At 34.9% G+C, this 21,397-nt stretch overlaps 5 protein-coding genes and 1 pseudogene across 7 annotated transcripts; 2 read left to right on the forward strand and 4 right to left on the reverse strand.

Moving 5' to 3' along the window:
* Positions 1 to 55: 55 nt before the first annotated feature.
* Positions 56 to 3,468, reverse strand: LOC123225911 (protein FLX-like 2). Its single transcript, XM_044650270.1, has 5 exons — positions 3,270 to 3,468; positions 2,039 to 2,614; positions 1,482 to 1,627; positions 1,291 to 1,388; positions 56 to 877 (listed from the first exon to the last, which is right to left on the reverse strand). The coding sequence occupies exons 2-5, from the start codon at positions 2,596 to 2,598 to the stop codon at positions 359 to 361; spliced, it is 1,323 nt and encodes a 440-aa protein (XP_044506205.1). The 5' UTR covers positions 2,599 to 2,614; positions 3,270 to 3,468; the 3' UTR covers positions 56 to 358.
* A 288-nt stretch (positions 3,469 to 3,756) lies between these two features.
* On the reverse strand, positions 3,757 to 5,933 carry LOC123226468 (annotated as a pseudogene).
* A 3,068-nt stretch (positions 5,934 to 9,001) lies between these two features.
* LOC123224704 (tryptophan synthase beta chain 2-like) lies at positions 9,002 to 12,112 on the reverse strand. Its single transcript, XM_044648397.1, has 6 exons — positions 11,782 to 12,112; positions 10,746 to 11,073; positions 10,433 to 10,649; positions 9,656 to 10,193; positions 9,474 to 9,572; positions 9,002 to 9,399 (listed from the first exon to the last, which is right to left on the reverse strand). The coding sequence occupies exons 1-6, from the start codon at positions 11,849 to 11,851 to the stop codon at positions 9,143 to 9,145; spliced, it is 1,509 nt and encodes a 502-aa protein (XP_044504332.1). The 5' UTR covers positions 11,852 to 12,112; the 3' UTR covers positions 9,002 to 9,142.
* A 939-nt stretch (positions 12,113 to 13,051) lies between these two features.
* On the forward strand, positions 13,052 to 15,196 carry LOC123225436. 2 transcript variants are annotated; one of them, XM_044649382.1, is made up of 6 exons: positions 13,052 to 13,238; positions 13,555 to 13,651; positions 13,760 to 13,848; positions 14,018 to 14,240; positions 14,312 to 14,367; positions 14,811 to 14,856. In XM_044649382.1, exons 2-5 carry the CDS (start codon positions 13,559 to 13,561, stop codon positions 14,336 to 14,338), a joined length of 432 nt encoding a protein of 143 aa, XP_044505317.1. In that variant the 5' UTR covers positions 13,052 to 13,238; positions 13,555 to 13,558; the 3' UTR covers positions 14,339 to 14,367; positions 14,811 to 14,856. The 2 variants fall into 2 exon arrangements, with proteins under 2 accessions (XP_044505317.1, XP_044505316.1); XM_044649381.1 differs by having other exon boundaries at positions 13,056 to 13,238; positions 14,194 to 14,240; positions 14,811 to 15,196.
* A 1,368-nt stretch (positions 15,197 to 16,564) lies between these two features.
* LOC123226467 (stress-induced protein KIN2-like) lies at positions 16,565 to 17,485 on the reverse strand. The gene is made up of 3 exons (XM_044650989.1): positions 17,045 to 17,485; positions 16,884 to 16,952; positions 16,565 to 16,806 (listed from the first exon to the last, which is right to left on the reverse strand). The coding sequence occupies exons 1-3, from the start codon at positions 17,099 to 17,101 to the stop codon at positions 16,732 to 16,734; spliced, it is 201 nt and encodes a 66-aa protein (XP_044506924.1). The 5' UTR covers positions 17,102 to 17,485; the 3' UTR covers positions 16,565 to 16,731.
* A 1,680-nt stretch (positions 17,486 to 19,165) lies between these two features.
* LOC123226156 lies at positions 19,166 to 21,349 on the forward strand. Of its 2 annotated transcripts, none has more exons than XM_044650659.1 (6): positions 19,166 to 19,373; positions 19,735 to 19,786; positions 19,895 to 19,983; positions 20,331 to 20,386; positions 20,458 to 20,513; positions 20,957 to 21,349. In XM_044650659.1, the coding sequence occupies exons 1-6, from the start codon at positions 19,315 to 19,317 to the stop codon at positions 21,134 to 21,136; spliced, it is 492 nt and encodes a 163-aa protein (XP_044506594.1). In that variant the 5' UTR covers positions 19,166 to 19,314; the 3' UTR covers positions 21,137 to 21,349. The 2 variants fall into 2 exon arrangements, with proteins under 2 accessions (XP_044506594.1, XP_044506593.1); XM_044650658.1 differs by having other exon boundaries at positions 19,171 to 19,373; positions 19,690 to 19,786.
* The last annotated feature ends 48 nt before the right edge of the window (positions 21,350 to 21,397 follow it).

Raw genomic sequence — 21,397 nt, forward strand, 5'->3', positions numbered from 1 at the left:
CATCTTATTAAGCAATCACATCCAATCCAATCCAATCCAATCAGTAGATTAGAAATTATTGCAATTAACTATGTTTATTCCATATTATGTGCTTTCCAATTTCAGATAGGTCCACTACAAATGATGGAAACCATTTTCAGCTGCCTGTAAATATCGACTTAAATTATAAAGGAAAAGCAATAATAAAACATCACAAATTGGCTTTAGGGGCAGCAATCCGCCTCAATACAATGCTCTCCATACGGGGCAATTACTCAGCTGGACGGGAAACAGAGATGAACCTGAAATACGCCACGGCTTGTGATTGCAGTACTACACAAGGAAGGTTAATGCACAATACGAGTGTGGTGTCCCATGCTCATCTTCGACCAGGATTTCCACCTCGAGGTGGTGCTTCATACCCACTTCCAGATCGGGCAGGTGGTGTTGCAGAACTGTAAGGTGCATTACTTAGAGGAGTTACTTGTCCATGCGGAGCAGTGGCACCTCTTGCCGGTCCATCATACCTGCTGCCCCTAGATGAATCGTATCCAGGTCCTCTTTGCACATCATAAGCTTGTCCTCTTTGTGCATCATAACCAGCAACTCTCTGTGGATCATACGCAGCTACTCTTTGTGGGTCATAGCCAGCCCCTCTCTGCACATCATAACCAGGACCTCGATGAATGTCATACCCAAGCCCCCTCTGTGCATCATAATTAGGTCCCTTTTGTGCATCGTAGTTAGGACCTCTCAGTGCATCATAACTATGTCCTTTTGATGGCTCAAAACCAGATGCTCTAGGTGCATCATAACCAGCCCTCACAGCAGGATGCCCAGATTGAGCTCCAGCATAAGCAGGAGTACTGGCACTAGCAGGAGCGAGAGGGCCATGCCTCTATAAGACAAAATTTGAAGTGTGACATCAGTCTTCCATAAAAAATCAACAATAAAAATGATGATAATATGACTTCCCATCCAGCAGGTTCAACCAGGTTTTAAATTTGCCCTCATGTTTTAGTCATAGTTCACCGCCACCTAATATTTCAAGTTCAAATACTTCTGTGCAACAAAAATTGTCAACCTCAGTCTATAAAATCAGTGTAGCTTCATGTTCTAACTATGCAACTTCATGCAAAGCCACAGACCATTGATATTTCCAGGTTTGTGTTATATTATTTTCAGTTGTTTCCTCTATTTAAAAGTGACAATAAAAAATCTAATTCACATAGGGATAAAATTGTCAACTAATTTGATCACCATTCCTTTTGATACCAATGAAGTAAACCAAAAAACAGGAAAGTAGCGTACCTGGGGAACACCATAACCATCTTCATAAGCATTCTGTCGCACAGGATGTACAGAGGTATCATTCTCATTGTTTCCAGTTGCACTACCATAAGGCCCGCCTATGTTGTCAAATATGAACCATCAGTAAATTACATGACCAAGAAACAAAAAAGTAATCCAAATGGGAGGAAGCATAGAAAGAATAAAAATACCAGCTCTTCTATCAACATTTGAGGCATTTGTCAACTCTGCCTGAAGCTTTTCAACTTCCCTTGCCATGGTAATATAGTTCTTTTCCATCACCTGAAGTGACTCAAGGTGGTCATTGTAAAATTTCTTTTCATATTCATAAGTAGCCCTGCATGATCAAATGATAGAAGGTCAAAAATGTCTATACATAGAAGCAAATTAGGAGGAATATACAACAATAGGCATTTGTTGAAACAGCTGCATGAAAGAAGGATACATTACTAATTGTTACAGAACCAGGGATGTTAAAAAAGCAATGACTTGGATCCAATTTTTCTACAAAGATACTCATTTATGCAAATAAAAATAATTTTTATTTCTGGGTGTACAACTTCAATAACACACACGGTTGTACAATTCTCAGAGAAACAGTTATAGAAATCTGAAAATTGAAAAGTGGGTCAAATCTATACACCTAAGCAGCTAAAATTAATATTTATCTTCATTTTTTCAAAAATATCAAGTTTATTTCTACTGAAACTAAATCTAGGACACCCCTAAACAAGAGTCCAAAGTATACCTGCAATGATGATATTCTTGTCTGAGGCCATCATGTTCTGACATCAGGGCTGGTATCTGCAGCACATCTGTATGAGCCCTCTGAAGATCTTGAGTCAGTTGATGAACTTTATTAATAAGCTCCTCCCTTGCTACAACCAAATTCTGAGCATCTGTCCTTGCCTGCTGCAACTCTGACTTAACAGGCTCTGCAGCTTGTAGATCAGCTTCCATCTTGGCAATCTTGTCACTAAGGCTTCTCATTTGTTGCTCTCTCTCAGACTTCATAGCTCCTATCTGAGCATGCAATATCTGTAACTCATGCTGTGCTGCAGCAAGTTCTTGTCTCAAGGTTCCATGAGTAGCAGCAAGCCGCTGGTTCTCTGTTACAAGCTTCTGTATCTCTACATGTTGTGCAGCAACTTTCTGTTCCATAACTTCTGGAGGTGGCAACATCTCAAAATGAGGAAAGGCACCTGGCATCGGACGTATTCCAGGACCAAATGGGTCAGGATGCATTATGTCCGGGCCTGGAAGAGGCCGCCTTAGATGAGGTGGTGGCATTCGACCTTTACTTGCCATTGCGAGTGGTTATTACCTGAAATAAGAAATATAACCAATCATAATAAAAAAATCACAATAATGTGACAGTGCAAATTGGCTTGCACAGCATCAACTTAAACACTAATTGCTAGGAACTGAAAAAGTTACAATGCTGGTGTAATCTTTACACCGTAACAATCAGTACTCCTATACAGCGAAAGAAGATCAAAACTGAGTTAATATCAGTGTGAGTGTAGTCCATACAGGAGAATTTGACAGCACAAAATTTGATCATAACACTAAATTTTCAATCAAAACATCTCTAGTCTACTAACTGCAGAAACATCCTAACCAAAATAAATAAATAAATAAAACTACAAATTCAAATTTATCATTAGCCCAAAATGGGTCACATTATGTTTGTCAAGATGATTCAACTGGAATTTAAATTACAAGCCCATAATATTAATAAAAAAAGCAAGTAAAAGAAAATTAAAAAAAAAAAACAGCTAGAAGTGAAATTGATTTCAAACCCAGAAAACAAAATTAAAAAATTGAAACAATATGATGACAATCGATTGGAGTGAATACCAATTTACAAGAAACATAACGAAGAAAGATGATCATATAGATGTTTCCCTGAAACCCTATTGAAGATGGAAGTTAAAAGGACAAAAAAAAAAAGATGAAACGGCATCGTTTTCACTTACCTGAAAGGAGATAGCAGAGAAAAATCGCGAGAGAATTATTAGAGTTGAGAGAGAAAGAAGAAGCAAGCTCAACTCGTCGTGGTAATGTAAAACCCGGCAAAAGGCAATGGGAATATACAAAAAAAGGGGACCAAAATGGACAAATTAAAACTACGATGACTGAAACGATACGGTGCCGTATTAGCCTGGACCTTCCTGCTCTAGCTTCTTTTTTTTTTTTTTTTTCTAATTTTTGTGTATTATTTGATAATTAAAGGATTCAATCTCTTGTACATTTTATAAGCCTATCGATTGCACTTACCTGGGGTCTCAGTTTTTAAATTAAGGAGTTACAATATAATTTTCGAATTAAACTCAATTTAGTGTAAGCTCGAATCTAAGAAATTATCAATTTGATATTATTAATTTAATCAAATTGAATTTAAACTTGAGTTTGAACTCGAGTTCGGGCACCTTCTATTCCCACTTCAAATTTCTCTTTCACCAAGCCATAGGGCAAAGACTCTTATCGAGAAAATCTTTTACAGCAACAGTCATTAGGATTACATATTTATTCATAAGAATTTTGATTTTAATGCTGCAAATTTCATCCTGCGTAGCACCTCCATTCATGCATGGTTCACTTAAGCGACCACTTGAGGAATTTTGGCAAGAGATTCCTGTATCTTCTTTTCTTCAAAAGATAAATCCACCATGGCTCCTTGCAAATACTTGTCATATGATGCCAAGTCAAAATGACCATGCCCGCACATCACCATGAGAATAACCTTTGCTTCTCCAGTCTCCTTACATCGGAGAGCTTCCCTGATGGTGGCGCTGGTATTATTCCTTCACTCCGAGCAAATTGTATGGCGCCTGCAACAGATTAAAAAAAAAAACTCATGATCTTAAATCTGTATCCCTCAATTGTTAGTCGTTGACGCACAAAAAAAGAGAAAGTCACCTTGAAAGCACTCCGTCCGAGGGATTGAAATCGCTTTCAGGAAACCCAATTCATAGATATGTGAAAGCAATGGTGCCATACCGTGATATCGCAGTCCTCCTGAACCAACAAATTAAGGTTCATCACTGAAGACAAATATGCAGAGAATCTAGTTTAGTTTCTTGATATTAACAAATGTTACCAGCATGATTTGGATCAGGAATGAACACATGTCCAAGTGTATGCATCTTCATCAATGGAGTCATCCCAGCTGTATCACCAAAATCATATGCATAAACACCCTTCGTTAGAGATGGACATGCTGTGGGCTCAACTACTCTTATGACAGGGTTGATTTTCCCAATAAGTTTCTCGCGGATGAATGGGAAAACTAAGCCCAGCAAAATTGGATCCACCACCAGCACATCCTATGATAACGTCAGGGGTTTCACCTGCAGCCTCCATTTGTTTTATACACTCTTCATCTATAACAGTCTGGTGTAGCAAGACATGATTTAGAACACTTCCGAGGCAGTATTTAGTATCAGCGTTTGTAGCTGCAACCTCTACAGCTTCTGAAATAGCTAGTCCTAAACTTCCCGGGGTTGATGGATCCATTTGAAGGATTTTACGACCTGCTTCAATAACGTTAGATGGAGCTGGGTATACCTGTGCACCCCAAGTCTGCATCATTAATCTCCCGTATGGTTTTTGATAATAAGTAGCATGGACTTGCCAGACCAATAAAATATTAGAATAAAAGGTAATTAACTCAAGGCCGTAGGAATTGAAAATAAGAATGAAGTCAGGTTTAACACAACTAGGAACCTAATGAACCAACGATATACAGGAAATTAGCATGCGTGATGTAAACAAATTGACCAATAAGGGTTAACAGAGTATATGGTGTCCAATTTTTGGGTATTCAACATGTGGAAGTGAAACAATCTAGAACAGCTACCAATTCAGCCAAAATATTCAGCTAATAAAACCAATTTGGTTCAAATCTACTTGAAAATTGAGTCGGATTAAAGAAAAAATATACTATGTCATACCCCACAGTCCACACCAAATAAGCTGCATGCAAAGGCCAGTGAACTCCCCCACTGGCCAGCACCAGTTTCAGTCACAACTTTTTTGATGCCTTGCTGTGCATTTTAGTAAACTTGTGGAACTGCAGAGTTAGGTTTATGTGATTCGGCTGGGCTGACACCTTCGTATTTGTAGTAAATTCTGGCAGGTGTGCCAAGAAGCTTCTCCAACCTCTTGGCTCTGGATTCAACTAAATAATATGAGAAAATTCCAAAAAAAAAATATAAAGAGATCATATTTCATAATAGCAAAGAATACCTGATTAGAGGTGTTGGGCTCCAAAGCCTATAGATATCAAGAACTTCATCAGGGATATCTATGAATCTGTCACTGCTAACTTCTTGCTTTATCAATTCATCAGCAAACAGGGGAGCCAAATCTTCAGGTTTGATTGGTTCAAAAGTTTGAGGATTCAAAGGAGGACGAGGCTTCACTGGTAAATCTGCGATCAGATTGTACCATTGATGTGGAATTTCAACTGGTTTGAGATCAGCATTCACAGCTGCTCTCGCTCTACCACCTGCAATCTTGGTGTTTGGCACAAAACTCCCAAGAAATTTTTCCCCAGCTGAAGGTAATAAAAGGTACTTAGAAGACACATAAAGCAACATCAAAACAAAACAAGTAAAGAAGATTGAGACAACGCAGTGCATAAACTGGCGCGAAGTCTCTTTAGAAGTAAAGGCAATGATATATCCCATAAGTAACATGCAGAATGGTCGATACTGACATAACTGAGCAACTTGTATTTTATTCTGGAACAGAAATTGTAACTGTATCCGCACTTCATATTAATACAGACAAATGCTATGACACATCAAAAACTACTTGTCTGGTGATAGAGTGACTGAATCCCCCTATCAAACAGGTAAGGCCTAATCTCACATGATCCCCGTATAAACCTACCAAACTGCAAGTGCTTCAGGAAACATGCCTTAAAGCTCTACCATATTGAGTAACCATGTCTCCAATTATAGTAGGTTACTTGACGTATTACTAGCTCAAGCAGAAATCAACATTTTTCAACAAAGTAGATTGAGATCTACCCAAATTCTTTCCTATGCTTTCAAAGCCACACTTTGACTTTTCTAATTTCTTTGAAGATTACAGTTTTTGAGCCAACTTATCACAGTAGTCCAATGCAGATTGAGTGCATAAAGAAGTGTTAAAAATCAGCCATAAATTCAGAACCACAGAGTGCTCGAGCAGACCCCAAATCCTAAAATCTTGTAGCAGTGATACAAATTAATAAGGAACAGTAACATGATCTTCTTCAAATCATGAGTTAAGAAAAAGAGAGTTTGACTACCTTTTCTTCAAAAGAGAACATGTAAAATATTACCTTGGAAGTAAGTTCTTTTTGAACTCCAAAAGGGAAGTGGGTTGGCATAGATAAGTGGCTGCGAGGCCATTTCCAGCAACTCTCAGTTCTGCTGAAAACCCCGAAAGCTAGAACTGATATGTGCCAAGTAAGGCTGAGACTTACGTTCATTATTGCATTTACCGGTATGGGGACAGCATCTGAACATGGCTGTATATTCAGAAATGCTGAATGATTATCTCCCACATGAACTTCGATGAAACAACAAAATTTCACTGGTAAATTTAAAAAGTCTATGAAAACCGTTGGGAGAAAAAAGAACACAAATATCAATTTGCACAAACTTAAAAAGAGTGGTGGTGGCGGCGGCGGCAACAATGTGGTAATGCAGTTGGTTTTCTTCCTCTTGTGTTAATGGCTTCGATCTCTCAAGCATGTGATATAAAGGACAAAACTTCTCAATTCCATACGTGCAAAGCTGGAAATCAACATTGAGATAAAAAAATTAAAAGTAAAAAATTTTTTGTAATTAATGAAATGATGCTACAAGGGAAACTTGGGTGTTACAGGCATGTGATACAGATTAAAATTTCTTTCTAAATTCACAGCCAATAGTATCTACGCCTTTTACATTCGCAGGATTAATATTGTTTTAAGAAGAAATGTGGTGGTTTAAGAGACATTTTTTTTTTCTAGTTATTATAGTTTATTTGGACATTTGATTTTGAAAGAGGAGGAGGAGAAGGTTGTTTATAATTTTTATAAAATTAATGGCAAATTAGTAATTTAAATTTATATTGAGTGTTTAAGGAAATCTTATAATTTTTACCAAGAGCAATGTTATGTGTACATATTTTTTATATATAATTTAAATATATATATGATATATTATTATATAATTAAATATTATTTTATTTTTAATTAAAAATTATCTAATCATATAATGATATATCATATGTGTATCAAATCATATATAAAAAATTATATGTATAATTTTATTATTTCATTAAATATAATAAATTAGTAATTTATAAAAAAACCAAATGATTTTTTATTATTAGAAATGGATATTTGGTAGATAAATAAAATTTTCAAACTAAAAGATGTAAATGTTATTTCATCAAAGTTCCGGTGGAAAACTGTCATTCAGCCAATTAGAATTTCGAAAAAAATAAATTTGACCATAAAGGCGACAGAATCCAAGGAAGGGTATTGAATTCCCACCAGTTTGAGTAATGACAAGCCGTTTGTGTTAATTTCCCGAATCCGACGAGTCGCTTATCCAGACCAATTTCCCAAAAAAGTGGCAACATGGACATAAAGGGTACCTGGAATTTTATTCATAAATATTTATATATCATTTCATGAGTAAATATTATGTTATCAAAATTATTTAATAATATTTTATTATTTATAAAATTATATTTATTATTTATATAAATAATTTTATTATAAAATTATACAAATATAATTATACAGATTATATATTATTATGTGATTAACTAATTTTAAATTAAAAATAAAATAATAATTAATTATATAATAATATATTATTTAAATACTTAATTTTGTAATCAAAACTATATATTTATATCATTCCTCAAACATAAATTGTTTGTCTCTTCCACCCTTACCTGCATTGCTGACATCTTCCTAATTTTAATGACGGGCTTGTGGTAAACATTTGTATTTTTAATTTTTACTTTAGAGAGTATCCACATTAGTTTGGTAAATGCAATTAGGATAAGACTGGATATAGATGAAGTCTAAATAAAGTCAAGTTTCAGATCGATTTGAATCTAAAAAATCAATTCGAGATTGATAACTTGATGTCTGAATTAAATCGAAATAGAATTTTGGTAAAGGTGTATTGTGCCATTTCCACAACCCAAGTCTACTTCGACAAGATCCACGAGATGAGACCATTAACTCCAGCAGATGCCATATATAACCTTATGCTTTGTCAATACTAGCCGGAGTCACAAAGTCTATCATAACTAAAAACTTAAACTAATAGGTAAAAGAGATCTTTAAGGCATTTGGTAGGGAGGGAGATTAGAGATTACTCTAGTAATATATTTTTTATTATTTATATTATTTTATTTAATTTATAAAAAATAAAAAATTTTGATAATAAATCTTTTATTACTTATAATGATATAATAAATTATATAAAAGATAATCTGTTTATCATATTCATCTTAAGTATTAAAAGATTATCAAAATAATCTTAATTTTATTATAATTATTTTCTTATTTATTAATTTTTCTAAAAAAAAATAATTTTATTTTTAATTAATATAACAAATAATATAAAAAATATTTTTAAATAATTATATTTAAAAATATTTAAGTAAAATAATATACTAATATTTTATTACTACTTAAATTTTCTCCTTCACGAAATCCGGCCAAAACTTTTATTGGGAAGATCTTCTACATCACCAGTCATCAGGATTACATACTGATTCATCAGAAGTATGATTTTAATGCTGCAAATTTCATCCTATATAGCAACTTTATTCATGCATGGTTCACCTAAGCAACCACTTGAGGAATTTTGGCAAGAGATTCCTGTATCTTCTTTTCTTCAAAAGATAGATCCACCATGGCTCCTTGCAAATACTTCTCATATGATGCCAAGTCAAAATGACCATGCCCACACATCGCCATGAGAATAACCTTTGCTTCTCCAGTCTCTTTGCATCGGACAGCTTCCCTGATGGTGGCTGCAATTGCATGTGTTGGCTCTGGGGCTGGTATTATTCCCTCACTCCGTGCGAATTGTATGGCGCCTGCAACAGGAAAAAAAAAACTTAAGATCCCAAAACTGTATCCCTCGATGAAGTCCAGAAAAAGTGAAACTTGCCTTTGAAGCACTCTCTCTGAGGGATTGAAATCGCTTCCAGGAGACCCAAATCATAGACATGCGAAAGTAATGGCGCCATACCGTGATATCGCAGTCCTCCTGTACCAACAAATTAAGGCTCTTCACTGAAGACAAATATGAAGAGAATCTAGTTTAGTATTTTGATATTAACAAAATGTTACCGGCATGAATTGGATCAGGAATGAAATCATGTCCAAGTGTATGCATCTTCATCAATGGAGTCAACCCAGCTGTATCACCAAAATCATATGCATAAACACCTTTTGTTAGAGATGGACATGCTGTGGGCTCAACTGCCCGTATGACAGGGTTGATTTTCCCACTAAGTTTCTCCCGGATGAATGGGAAACTAAGCCCAGCAAAATTGGATCCACCACCAGTACACCCTATGATAATGTCAGGGGTTTCACCAGCAGCCTCCATTTGTTTTATACACTCTTCACCTATAACAGTCTGGTGTAGCAAGACATGATTTAGAACACTTCCAAGGCAGTACTTAGTATCAGCGTTTGTAGCTGCAACCTCCACTGCTTCTGAAATAGCTATTCCTAAACTTCCCGGGGTTGATGGATCCATTTTAAGGATTTTACGACCTGCTTCAGTGATATTAGATGGAGATGGGTATACCTGTGCACCCCAAGTCTGCATCATTAATCTCCGGTAAGGTTTTTGATCGTAAGAAGCACGGACTTGCCAGACCTATAAAATATTTGAATAAAAGGTAATTAACTCGCGACTATAGGAATTGAAAATAAGAATGAAGTCAGATTTAACACAACTTAGAACCTAATGAACCAACGATATACAAGAAATCAGTAGAAGTGAAAAAATCTAGAAACGCTACCAATTCAGCCAAAAATATCAACAAATAAAACCAATTCGGTTCAAATCTACTTGAAAATTAAGTTGGATTAAAGAAGAAATATAGTATGTCATACCCCACAGTCCACACCAAATAAGCTGCATGCAAAGGCCAGTGAACTCCCCCACTGGCCAGCACCAGTTTCAGTCACAACTTTTTTGATGCCTTGCTGTGCATTATAGTAAACTTGTGGAACTGCAGAGTTAGGTTTATGTGATCCAGCTGGGCTGACACCTTCATATTTGTAGTAAATTCTGGCAGGTGTACCAAGAAGCTTCTCCAACCTCTTGGCTCTGAATTCAACTAAATAATGTGAGATAATTCTGAGGATTGCACAGAAAAAAAAAAAAATCTATAAAGAGATCATATTTCATGATAGCAAAGAATACCTGATTAGAGGTGTTGGGCGCCAAAGCCTATAGATATCAAGAACTTCATCAGGGATATCTATGAATCTTTCACTGCTAACTTCTTGCTTTATCAATTCATCAGCAAACAGGGGAGATAAATCTTCAGGTTTGATTGGTTCAAAAGTTTGAGGATTCAAAGGAGGAGGAGGCTTTACTGATAAATCTGCAATCAGATTGTACCATTGATGTGGAATTTTGACTGGTTTGACATCAGCGTTCAGAGCTGCTCTCACTCTACCACCATTAGAAAGTTTCACATGTGCAATCTTGGTCTTTGGCACAAAACTCCCAAGAAATTGTTCCCCAGCTGAAGGTAATAAAAGGTACTTAGAAGTTACATAAAGCAACATCGAAACAAGTAAAGAAGATTGAGACTAAGTCTCCTTAGAAGTAAAGACAATGATCTCTCCTATAAGTAACATGAAATGTGGTCAATATTTACATAACAGAGCAACTTATAGTTGATTCTGGAAACGAAATTGTAACAGTATCTGCATTCTTATAAACACAGAGAAATGCTATAGACTACTTGTCTGGTGATAGAGTGAGTGAATCCACCTATCAAACAGGTAAGGTCTCATCTCACTAATTCCCCACATAAACCTACCACACTTCAAGAGCTTCAGGAAGGATGCGTTGAAGCTCTATCGTATAAGAGTGACCATGCCTCCAAATAGAGTAAGTTACTAGGCAAATTATTTGCTCAAACAGAAATCAAGATCTTTCAACAGAACAGATTGAGATCTACCCAAATGCTTTCTTGTCTTTTCAAAGCCGCGCATTGACTTTTCCAATTTCTTTAAAGATTAAAGCTTTTAGCCATCTTATCACAGTAGTCCAATGCAGATAGAGTGCATAAAAGAAGGGTTAAGAATCAGCCATAAATTCAACACGACAGAGTGCACGAGCTGACCCCAGATCATCAAATGGTGTAGCAGTAATATAAATTAATAAGGAACAGTAACATGATAACTTGACTACTTTTGCTTCAAAAGAGAACATGTAAAAAAATTACCTTGGAACTGAATTCTTTTTGAACTCCAAAAGGGAAGTGAGTTGGCATAGATCAGTGGCTGCGACGCCATTTCCAGAAACTCTCAGTTCTCCTCAAAACCTCCAAAACTAGAACTAGTCTGCGGTAAGCAAAGCCGAGTGAGACTTTTGCTCTCTATTTCATTTCATGATATTGGAAAATACAAATTCTGAAGTTTTGCTTGATGTGATGGGGACAGCTTCTCAAGATCTGAACATGGCAGTACAAATTGAGCGCCGACCACCTGAACTTCAATTAAAAAAATTTTCCACCTTTAAGTTTGAGAAATTTATTTACTCATCCATCACCCACTTTCCTTGATGAAAATCATCACCCATTAAAAAGCAAAAAAAAAATCATTTGTGTTATAAATATAATAGAATAAATAGCGAAGTGAGTGAATTATAAAATGAGAATTATGTTCTACGTAACTTTCACAATCTAAGCCTACAATAAGTCAACATGCAATCACAATTATATTATATACCATAAAATTGGGGAAAAAAAAAAGAGCATCCAAAAACTTAACTCATTTTTAAATTATGCAAAGTTATTTTAGTATAATTTGTAATACTTTAATTTAATAATTCAATTCACTGTTAAAATATATTTTTGTTTTTTAGATTTATAATAAAAAATATTTTAATAATTTAAAAACCTCATTTATTATTTAACTGATTATTTCTGATAAAAATGATATAAGAGGTTCATATATATCTTTTTTTTTTTTAATATATCGAAGATATAAATTTTGCACAAAGGTGTTATAATTTAAAAATATTGTAAAGAGAAAAAAAAACTTTGGTGGGTTGCTGTCATGCTTGAAGAAAGAATCCTTGAAACTTATCTCTTAGTTTTGACTAATAATTTGGTTAACATTAAATAATTTTGATTTAATAATAAAATAATATTTAATATTATAATAATTTAATATTTATTTATATACTAAAACTAGACGTAAATAAACTTAAAAGAAAAATTTGAAAGTAGGAATGACAATAGATCATATCACCTCTGACGCGACTCATTGTGCTTAGGCCCAGGCAAATCCACTAGGATTAAAGGGCCCTCAACATGGCTCAGGGGCTTAGGTTGTGCCTTATCCTGTAACTCCTAGCAAGCACGGTCCACATGCGGGTGGGCCTTGCTGGTGCCAAAACAAGTCTATGTGGAAGATGCAAAAATAAAACAACCTACGTGGGCTTAAACTGTACACCTGATAAAAGACTTGCTGCTGCTCATTTACGCGCCATGTGTTTTCTCTGTTTCTCTGCGTTGCAGGTTCAGAAGATGCTTCTTTTGAAAAAGCACTTCAATATTAATAGATCAAGCATCCGCAATTCTCACCCAGAGAAAACAAAAAGAGCTTAGACTCACAATGTGAAGTCGATTCTAGCTTCACGTTTGGTTGATTCACAGCCTTTGCTTCCTAGACTCATGTAAATGCTTCTGCTATTTACTCTTTTAACTGTTTCTTTTTTCTCAACTTGGCCAAGTTTAGTTAGGGGTCCAGTTGTCGTTTTGTCAAAAATTTTTGGTTTTCTTGAGTTTATGCTTGTCTTCTCATCTGGGTTTTTTGTAATGCTAGAGGAAAATGTGTTTGATTTCTGTAGGGTTCTGTTGTGGAATATATGTTTAAAGAAAGAGATTTCTTCCCATTAGATTAGAGCGTGAAAAGATTTAAATTTCTGATCTTCTTAATTTTTAAAGATATGTTTTTTAGTTTGTCATCTTTTTCTGATTATTTTGAGGCAGTAAAATGGCTGCTGCGTTCAAAAATGGGAGACTGTTGTCAACTAGTTCAAACAAGGGAGATGGGACACTAGGTGACAAGTCGCCTTCAATGGAGAAGGTAATTTTACTGCATTGATGAAGGCCTCTAATGATTTTGACTTTTTCCTTTTGATTCATACTTCACATTGTACTATTTCTAACTATTACTTGCCTCTGATTTGCTTAGATACTTGTTTTTGGTGGAAACGGCTTTGTTGGTTCGCATATCTGTAGGGAAGCTCTAGAGCGTGGTTTGACCGTGCATAGCCTTAGCACGTATTCCGTCCTATAACTGATAATCTGTATAATCCATATAGCTGTTGAATTCATACCTCAATTTTTTTTTTTTTTTTAAAGAAACATCATAGAGGACATTCATGAATTTTCTGGGCTTCTACCTGACATCTGGACAGTTGTGTGAAGTTGGCTCGTAAATGTTTGACAGGTTCACACTTTTCTACAACCGCAGAAGGGCAAGAAAACAATATATAAATATTACCTTCTTTTTATTACTATTAGGATTGTGCTTCCTTATACCTACCCTTATATGTAAATTATTATATATTTGTTCAAACACATTGAACAGTTTGTGCACTTTGTTGCTATTACTGGGTCTGGTAGGCCATCTTATCAGGATTCTTGGACCAACAGCATTGTCCGGCATCAAGGTGAGAGTTTACTAGACAAATTATGGTAACTTGTTGATCAAGTCTAACACTGTCTGGCTTCTGAATTGCAGGAGATCTGCTTTCACCTGACTCATTGAAGAGTGCATTGACTGGAGTGACCTCTGTGGTATGTGATCTTACATAGTGATTCTGTGAGTCTAGGTCAGTATAAGAACTATAATCATAAAATAAAATCTGTGGAAAAAGTTAAAGGTAGCAATTAATATGATCATATATCTTCATAACCTTAATTTGCCTATAATTAGCATATGGTTTGATTCTGTTTGTGATTTTATGATGTAATTTCGTTGCTGTAAGGCTTAGATATATTTTCTATGCAACCTCAATTTGCCTATCACTACCATGGTTTGATTGTGTATGAGAATTTACAATGTAATTTGATAGCATATGACATATATGTTGAGCAGATGAAGTTTCCCCTGTTTAGAGGCTCCATTTGAAGTTGATAATTGTGATCGATCTCTGATTTTTCTTGCCGTGCATGAAAATTCTTCTAAGATGTATTTCTGTCTTCTGTTTATGAACAATTTGTTGTTTCAATCAATGCAGATTCTTAAGCATGCCAAACTGCTGTCTAAAATTCCGCTAATTGGTCCACTGTTTATACCTCCAGTCCATGTAACATCTGTGGCAAAGGTAGCTGTAACCGCTGCAAAGGATCCACCCTTCCCTCCTGGCATCATCGACATACATGGTATACTACAACTTGCCCACCAAAAATCAGCTTAGACTTTTTAGGGGATCTGTCCTCTGTTATCTTTTATTACTACATTATGTATATCAAAAACTGGCAATCTGATAGTGGGAAAAATTAGATTGTTCTGACATAGAGCTGTTGCCGATATAAGAGGTACCGTGTCTCTTGTGCATTGAATATTGATTATTGTATGTTTACATTATATCAAGCCAATAAAAATGTGTGTTCTCTTTGTTAATCTTCCTTCTATCTGGCTGTGATAATTAACCCCCTCACTCTTTGGCAAATGTTTAAGGAACTTTTGCTTTCAATGTTCCATGACTAGCTTGATTGAAGTAACTCGGAAGCGAGAGGGCTCAAAAGAAACCCAACATAAAGTAGCCCAGCTTATTGTCAAAATATTGTTTATTTTGCACATACAATTTGTCACAGTTTTGCTTTTGAGTTTTACAATTCAAAATGTATTTTAATAGTTTAAGAGCTCATAGGTTATTTAACCAATCTTCTTTTGTTATTCTCAAACAATGTGAAGTGTTCATATATACCCACTATCTTTCTCATACTTTGTCGATGTGGGTATTTTTTTAAGGTGTTACATTCATCTCTTATGATTAAATAGTTGATGAACTTTTAAATTGTTAAAAAACGTTTTGGGTAGTAAAACTCAAAAACAAAATTGCAATAGATTGTGTCTGAAGCAGACAATATCGTTGTGATTTAGGCTATTGGATTAGGATGCTTTAAATCCCTCTCCCATTTATGGAAATAGAGTAAAATAGGAGTGTCAATTGGTAAGCCAAATCTCCTTTTACGGTGTAATTTCTTACATCTATGTGCGGTCACTTTGCCACAGTATGATATAAATCTTAGAAAAATTACACCTCAAAAGCTAGCTATTAAGATTAGAGACCCCAAAACTATATAAATTTTATATTAGAAGTTCATACTTTCCAACCTAGGATTTAAGTCTTAGAACTTGCACTTGGGATAATCACCTATCACCATTCTCCGTAGTCACAACGTTTATGCGGGCTGGGTATGTGCTAACTCACTAATAGCCCTGAGGGAACATTACAATGTTGGCATTACTACCCGCGCCGTATAATTACAATTGAGAAATGTGGTGATGACTCTGATACTAAATAATATGAACCTTAAGAAAACAACACCCCAAAAAATAGTTTTTAGGGTGTGGTTATCCTAAGGTTTATATCACAACCCTACTGAAAATTCTGAACAAAGAGGAAGATTTGTAATGCTTGTTGAAGCTGCACATTAGGAATCAGTAAATGTCCTTGATTGGAGGGATTGGAATGCTGTTGAATTCAACGAAAGATCAATTTTTTCAGGAGATATGCTGCAGTGATCTTGATCTTTCCATGAGTTGGCCATTGGTATATTGTGACTCTAGATTCTGAACCCATTTCATATATTGTGTGAAATATGGAGTCTAGATCAATTGGATTAATAGAATGTGTTTTCAGAGAATCTTTTATCAGTGACCTGTTACACCATTAATTCAATCCAGGTCGACTGGAATCCCAGAGATAGAATTGAAATGGTGAAGAGGCATCATACGTTTGAATGCTTGAAGACTAGAAGAAAATAATTAAAGCTCTCTCTTTATGTTCGAAGTACACATTGGTGACAGAAAATAAAGAAAAGAAAAAGACACAAAAACAGCCAGCTCTTGATGAGCAAAACAATGGCAAAAACAAAATAAATGTCCGCTGATCAAAGAGGAGCAGGTGGGGTGTGTCTTAACCACTGGTTTCATTTGTTGAGTCCCATGGCATTCTTGGTAGCATCAGCAGCACCCCGAGCTTTCTCCTGCATTTGCTGGCCAGCCTGCATACATTTGTTGTAAGTGGACATGTTAATGAAATTTTTAGAAGCTAGCTTTATTGTATGCTCTGTACATATACCTCTTGGCTTGATTCCTTGGCAGATTGGGCAGCATTACTAGCCTTGTCCATCATCTGGCTGCTCTTTTCCTAGAAGAAAATGCAAAAATTTACATCATTTTCTACTGAATTAGAATTAGATAATGTTAATGTCCATTTATGTAAGCCTATCACGAACTTGCCTGAGCTTGGCCTTTGGCCTGGCCAGCTTGGAAACCTGAGTTCTTGGATTGGTTCATCTTCAGTTTCCTCTGGAATTAACAGAAAAGACAGTAGGAAGTAAAACTGAAAACTCAATTGCTTTGATGAATTTGAACTCATTCCCTGCACAGCTTTATAGTGTGTTGATATCAAGCCATTTTTAGATATCTGTGATGCCATGTGACATGTGTCTCCATACGGTTGAAGCTGGAGCATTTTTGGCATTGGACCAGGGATACCGCTGACAATATTTGCTAACTGATCTGATGGAGATTTCATGAAGAAGTCGCCACATGAAGCTCATGTCTCATTTTCTCTTGCTTTAATTCTAACCCTCTTTCTTTTACCCAATTTCTTCAGAACAGCTTCCTCTACATATACGACGATTATAGGTTTTGGATATTTTTGAAGGTCTTCAGCTAGATGAAATTGTAAAAAATGATCATGTTTTTTTCTATTTAAAATTAGACATAGTTTCTCTCAAAATTTCCCGATTTTCTGAAATTTTGTTAAATTGTTTGCTTGTTTTACATATGTTCATGATAGTAATCCCATATTGGTTGGAAATAAAAGTCCAGAGGCGGGAGAGACCAACTTTGCTTTTAAAGGTCCTACAAATTAATATCAAAACTCAAGGTTTAAAATTTTTTATCTAAATGTTATTTGTAGAGACTTAGATATAGGAAAAGTTTCTCTTCTTTACTTTTTGATAAGTCTGATTAAGGGAAGGTCATTAGGTTTGAGTATGAGGAGGAGTGTTGTATCCCACATTGGTTGGGACATGAAATGAGTCGGAATATAGAGTGTGAGGGAATATTTCACCTTTTAAATTAGTTTTTTGAGATAAAATGTACCACTTTTAGAGAAAACTATTAGGTTTCAAATTAAGCAATGAAGGGATTCTAATAATATTGGGAAAAATCTCATTTTTCAATATTTTCTATTTAGGGGAATCATAGTTGTATTACAAATATTTCATTATGAAGTAATTAACGTTTTGTTATTAGTTAAGGAAATCAGAATGATTAATGAAAAATAATTTAATTAATCAGAAAAATATGTTCTATTTTTTTGGTCAAATTCTATGAATTGTTACAAATATAATGGAATAAATGATAAAGTGAGTGAATTGCAAAATGAGAATTATGTTCTATGTAACTTTCATACTCTAAGCCTACTTCAAGTGAATCCATAAGATCGACAAAACTCAAAAACAAGTAAATACAATAAGTCAACATGCAACCATAACTATATACCATAAAATTTGAAAAAAAAAAAAAAGGCAACCAAAAACTTAACTTATTTTAAAATTATGCGAAATTATTTTAATATAATTTGTAATACTTTGATTTAATAACTCAATTCATTATTAAAATATATTTTTGTTTTTGAGATTTATAATAAAAAAATATTTTAATAGTTTAAAAACCTTATTTATTATTTAATTGATTATTTTTCATACAAATTATGTAAGAGGTTTATATATATCCAATATTTTTTTTGAATATTTCGTAAATATAAATTTTGCACAAAGATGTTACAATTTAAAAATATTGTAAAGAAGAAACACAAAAATCTCAATATAACTAAAAAAATAACTAAAAATGAGCTCTTCACAACATGTAATAAATTCAAGTTTAAATCTTTAATTAGACTAAAAAGAGAAGAAAAAACTAAGGTGGGTTGCCGTCATGCATAAAGAAAGAATCGTTGAAACTTATCTCTTAGTTTTGACTAATAATTAGGATAAGATTAAATAATTTTGATTTAATAATAAAATAATATTTAATATTATGATAATTTAATATTTAATTATACACTAAAATTAGATGTAAATAAACTTAAAAGAAAAATTTGAAAGTAGGAATGACGGTAGATCATATCACCTCTGACTCGACTCATTGTGCTTAGGCCCAGGCTAATCCACTAGGATTAAAGGGTCCTCGACATGGCTCAGGGGCTTAGGTTGTGCCTTATCCTGTAACTCCTAGCACGGTCCACATGCGGGTGGGCCTTGCTGGTGCCAAAACAAGTCTATGGGAAGATGCAAAAATAAAACAACCTAGGTGGGCTTAAACTGTACATATGATAAAAGACTTGCTGCTGCTCATTTACGCGCCATGTGTTTTCTCTCTGTTTCTCTACGTTGCAGGTTCACAAGATGCTTCTTTTCAAAAGGCACTTCAATATTAATCGATCAAGCATCCGCAATTCTCACCCAGAGAAAACACAAAGAGCTTAGACTCACAATATGAAGTCGATTCTCGCTTCACGTTTGGTTGATTCACAGCCTTTGCTTCCTAGACTCATGTAAATGCTTCTGCTATTTACTCTTTTAACTGTTTCTTTTTTCTTAACTTGGCCAAGTTTAGTTAGGGGTCCAGTTGTCGTTTTGTCAAAATTTTTTGGTTTTCTTGAGTTTATGCTTGTCTTCTCATCTGGGTTTTTTGTAATGCTAGAGGAAAATGTGTTTGATTTATGTAGGGTTCTGTTGTGGAATATATGTTTAAAGAAAGAGATTTCTTCCCATTAGATTAGAGCGTGAAAAGATTTAAATTTCTGATCTTCTTAATTTTTAAAGATATGTTTTTTAGTTTGTCATCTTTTTCTGATTATTTTGAGGCAGTAAAATGGCTGCTGCGTTCAAAAATGGGAGACTGTTGTCAACTAGTTCAAACAAGGGAGATGGGACACTAGGTGACAAGTCGCCTTCAATGGAGAAGGTAATTTTACTGCATTGATGAAGGCCTCTAATGATTTTGACTTTTTCCTTTTGATTCATACTTCACATTGTACTATTTCTAACTATTACTTGCCTCTGATTTGCTTAGATACTTGTTTTTGGTGGAAACGGCTTTGTTGGTTCGCATATCTGTAGGGAAGCTCTAGAGCGTGGTTTGACCGTGCATAGCCTTAGCACGTATTCCGTCCTATAACTGATAATCTGTATAATCCATATAGCTGTTGAATTCATACCTCAAATTTTTTTTTTTTTTAAAGAAATATCACAGAGGACATTCATGAATTTTCTGGGCTTCTACCTGATATCTGGACAGTTGAGTGAAGTTGGCTCGTAAATGTTTGACAGGTTCACACTTTTCTATAACCGCAGAAGGGCAAGAAAACAATATATAAATATTACCTTCTTTTTCTTTTCCAACAGATTACTATTACGATTGTGCTTCCTTATACCTACCCTTATATGTAAATTATTATATATTTGTTTAAACACATTGAACAGTTTGTGCACTTTGTTGCTATTACTAGGTCTGGTAGGCCATCTTATCAGGATTCTTGGACCAACAGCATTGTCTGGCATCAAGGTGAGAGTTTACTAGACAAATTATGGTAACTTGTTGATCAAGTCTAACACTGTCTGGCTTCTGAATTGCAGGAGATCTGCTTTCGCCTGACTCATTGAAGAGTGCATTGACTGGAGTGACCTCTGTGGTATGTGATCTTACATAGTGATTCTGTGAGTCTAGGTCAGTATAAGAACTATAATCATAAAATAAAATCTGTGGAAAAAGTTAAAGGTAGCAATTAATATGATCATATATCTTCATAACCTCAATTTGCCTATAATTAGCATATGGTTTGACTGTGTATGTGATTTTATGATGTAATTTCGTTGCTGTAAGGCTTAGATATATTTTCTATGCAACCTCAATTTGCCTATCACTACCATGGCTTGATTGTGTATGAGAATTTACAATGTAATTTGATAGCATATGACATATATGTTGAGCAGATGAAGTTTCCCCTGTTTAGAGGCTCCATTTGAAGTTGATAATTGTGATCGATCTCTGATTTTTCTTGCCGTGCATGAAAATTCTTCTAAGATGTATTTCTGTCTTCTGTTTATGAACAATTTGTTGTTTCAATTAATGCAGATTCTTAAGCATGCCAAACTGCTGTCTAAAATTCAGCTAATTGGTCCACTGTTTATACCTCTAGTCCATGTAACATCCGTGGCTAAGGTAGCTGTAACCGCTGCGATGGATCCACCCTTCCCTCCTGGCATCATCGACATACATGGTATACTACAACTTGCCCACCAAAAATCAGCTTAGACTTTTTAGGGGATCTGTCCTCTGTTATCTTTTATTACTACTGTTCTCATTATGTATATCAAAAACTGGCAATCTGATAGTGGGAAAAATAAGATTGTTCTGACATAGAGCCGTTGCCGATATAAGAGGTACCGTGTCTCTTGTACATTGAATATTGATTATTGTATGTTTACATTATATCAAGCCAATAAAAATGTGTGTTCACTTTGTTAATCTTCCTTCAATCTGGCTGTGATAATTAACCCCCTCACTCTTTGGCAA

The sequence above is a fragment of the Mangifera indica genome, chromosome 9, assembly GCF_011075055.1.
Source record: "Mangifera indica cultivar Alphonso chromosome 9, CATAS_Mindica_2.1, whole genome shotgun sequence".
NCBI lineage: Eukaryota > Viridiplantae > Streptophyta > Magnoliopsida > Sapindales > Anacardiaceae > Mangifera > Mangifera indica.